The sequence below is a fragment of the Hordeum vulgare genome, chromosome 5H (assembly GCF_904849725.1).
Source record: "Hordeum vulgare subsp. vulgare chromosome 5H, MorexV3_pseudomolecules_assembly, whole genome shotgun sequence".
Lineage (NCBI taxonomy): Eukaryota > Viridiplantae > Streptophyta > Magnoliopsida > Poales > Poaceae > Hordeum > Hordeum vulgare.
Genome location: NC_058522.1, coordinates 55,902,780 through 55,906,114, shown reverse-complemented (window position 1 = coordinate 55,906,114; position 3,335 = coordinate 55,902,780). Strand labels below are relative to the sequence as shown.

General features: G+C 50.7%; 1 protein-coding gene across 1 annotated transcript; it reads left to right on the top strand.

Annotated features, from left to right (window-relative positions):
• The first annotated feature begins 719 nt into the window (after positions 1 to 719).
• On the top strand, positions 720 to 1,882 carry LOC123397651. The gene has a single exon (XM_045092188.1). It carries the CDS (start codon positions 831 to 833, stop codon positions 1,653 to 1,655), a length of 825 nt encoding a protein of 274 aa, XP_044948123.1. The 5' UTR covers positions 720 to 830; the 3' UTR covers positions 1,656 to 1,882.
• Positions 1,883 to 3,335: the final 1,453 nt, after the last annotated feature.

The window sequence follows — 3,335 nt, the reverse complement described above, 5'->3', positions numbered from 1 at the left end:
AGATGCACTAGTCTACTCGAAGTGTTTACCCAAATATGCCTTGAACAAGTAATAAATAATTAAATAAAGCACGCACAGTAGCTTCAAATTAAGGTGAAACACTGTATTTTTCCCTTGTCAGAAACAAAGTTCTTTGACAAATATATTTGGCCATACATGATCATAGTACTGTCTTCTTTGATATAATAAATAGAGGAACTCCATCCAAGCACCTAAACCAAAGCGAAGAGAACATATTCTATTCTATTCCTCGACAATCTTCATCTCCAAGACTTAGGCCCTGTTTGAAACCACTCGGATTATATAATCCGGTTTTTATAATCTACTATGTTTTTAAACAGGACAGATTATATTGCAGTTTATAAAAGCTAAATGGTCAGATTATTAAAAACTCATAATCTACTTTACCCGAGCTAAAATCAGATTATGGATTACTAATGACCCATTATCCTTGAAAACTTGAAGATAATTACCTACTGCCACCGCCACCGTCCTCCAAACATGCCCACCTAGATTATTATCTTTGCAGCTAAAAAACAGAGGACAGACATGTCATTGTACAATATAAAACCTGGATTACAGTTTATATAATCTGACCTTCAAACATGATCATCTAGATTATTTTTATAAACCAGATTATACAATCTATCTTCATAATCCAGATTATTATAATCTATTATGATTTCAAACAAGGCCTTAAAAGCTAAAACCAAGCCAGCCAACTGAATGGACCTCCTCTATCTTTCAGGTATCGGCATGCATTGCACCAGTATAAAATCTTCCTTGCTGCAGTGGCAACTCGACCAAAAACACGAAAGAAGTTTGAAGCCATGAGGTACGGCGAGGTGGCGCACTTCAGCCACCCGCAGCACCGGCTCCGGCTGGAGCACCTGGACACGCTGTTCCGGTGCGACGGCTGCAAGGAGGCCGGCATCGGGGCGCGTTACCGGTGCCCCGTCCAGGGCTGCGCCGCCGCCGACCACGACCTCCACCGCCAGTGCGCGCTCCCGCTCTCCCCGCCGCCGCCGCCGCTCCGCCACCCGTTCTACCCCAAGTGCGCCTTCCACTTCATGGCGCGCGCGCCGGGCGCCCCCGGGACGCGCTACTGCAACGCCTGCGGCCGCGACGTCGCCGGCTTCGTCTACCACTGCCGCGCGTGCGGCTTCGACCTGCACCCCTGCTGCGCCACGCTCCCGCACGCCCTCGACGCCAGCGACCGTGGGGGCAGGGTCGGCGTGAGGCTCTACCTGCACCCCAAGGCCGAGGCGGCGTGCCACCGGTGCGGCCACCGCGGGCGGAGCTGGACCTACCGGAGCCACTGCAAGAGCTACAGCCTCCACGTGGCGTGCGTCATGGACATGGTCGTCGAGAGTTGGAACGGCGTCGGGCGGAACAAGGGCGCTAGCACCGGAGGAAGGGGCGTGTATGACGGCGCGCTCGTGGCGGGGAGCGGCGGCTACAGGGTGCCGGTGATAAGGGGCGCGGCGAAGAGCAGCCATGCGAGCAGGGGAGGGTCGTACTGGGGTATGAGGAAGGGAAAGGTGAAGCGCTGCTGTGAGATCGCGGGGTTCGCGGCGCAGGTGGTCATCTCCGCGGTGCTCGGTGACCCCACCGCGCTCATAGCCGGCGTCGTCGGCTCGCTCATGGCGCGGTGACCACCGCCGGCCGCCAGCGCGCTCTTGGAGTGAAACATGTTGTAAATAGTAAACCGTACTCCGGACGTAACCCACCTGGCGCTGCATGCAAGTTATATAACGGGTGTCCACGTGAGTGGATCAATGTCCCCACCTGTCAGTGTAGCAGTTATTAGTCTCTTTATATAAACCCTTATTATTAATTAATCTCGTTCGTCAAGTCTGGAACAGACCTTAAACTAGTAAAATGCATGTGCCTTGTCATTGATTGTTAAAATATTTTGCTGGAATTACGTAAACAAAATTCATGTTCAATTTCACATATTTCCTTAATTAATAATAAAGCATCAATCGCTTCTGTCGTCTGTCGTCGGCACTTTTGCACAAAAGTCCCTCCTCTTCAGGGTATTCAACCCGCAGTCCCTATGTAAGTGAATTTGGAAAAAAAAATCAGCTCGAACCGGTACGACCGAGAGAAAAGAAATTAAATCAGCCCTGCATGACCTGTCTCCCAATCCCCATCTCCACTTCTTGCCACGCCCCTCACATCGCGCCGCCGTGCGCCACAACCGCCCATCCCGCCGGCGCGCCTACCCTTACCCGACCGGCTACACGCGAACGATGCTCGAGCGCACCTTGTGGATCTGTTCAACCCAACAGCTCGAGCGGTTGGGGCAGCACGGCTGCTCGATGAAGAACGACGGCGGCGGCGGCGGTGGTTGGAGCTTGCAGGGGCCGGATCCGTATGTGACAGGGGTTAGGGAGACTGATCCGAAGGCGGGCTACGAGGCAGGGGTCGCGGGTGATGATGAGGAGGGACGGAGCGAGGGATCCGGCAACCTAGGCACGAGCTCGGCGGACAGGGTGACAGTGGACGGACGCGTGAGACGAAGGGATCCGACGCGGGGGCGCTAATTCCTTGCAGGTAGATGCGGGTCTCCATGGCTGGCAGGGAGAGCTCCAAGCCATGGCGGGGCTTTAGTTTTCCCTGGTTGAAAACAGAGAAAGAGGAGGACTAAGGGACGAGGAGAGGAGGCTGCAACAGCCTTCGCACAAGGCCACTATGGCCCCACCAATGATGTCCTGAAGTTTAGTCAAATTTGTCAGTTTCAGTTTCGTCAGATTTAGTTTCATCAGATCCAGTAAATCCAGCTCATCAGTTTCATTAAAGCATTATCATGAACATCAGCTAAGAAGCCCATGAGTTATTTGTTTTGCAGGCATGCAAGTCCACAAGGTGTACATAGTTCCACAATTCCAATGGATGCTGGTATTGTTGGCCGACATATCTCGGGCTAGACATCATGATGGTTACCAAGACATGACAATGATCTCAATGCTACATACCTGAATGGAATACCATGACTGTAGACCTGATCACAATGCTACAAACTTGAATAAAATACCATGACTACAGGCTGTTGTTGATTTGCGTTTGAAGAGGTGCAGCTACCGGAGAGCAGCAACTAAGGTAATCATCGATTCAAAAAAATACATGATGCACTATTGGATTATCAAGTGTATAATACCTCTTATTCGAAAAGAGTGATGGTTTGCTCTAAATTTGTGGGTGTAATTCTTTTGCATTTTTCATTGCTTTTCAGTGCAGCGAAGAATAGTGAAATATTGGCATCTGATTCATTTTGCAGGCTATGCTTTTAACTCGGCGAACATGTGCATTGTTAGTTGCTGTTACAGTCT

Bases quoted from the DNA above. Each gene is read 5' to 3' on its own strand.
- LOC123397651 (XM_045092188.1), top strand. From the start codon at position 831: ATGAGGTACGGCGAGGTGGCGCACTTCAGCCACCCGCAGCACCGGCTC.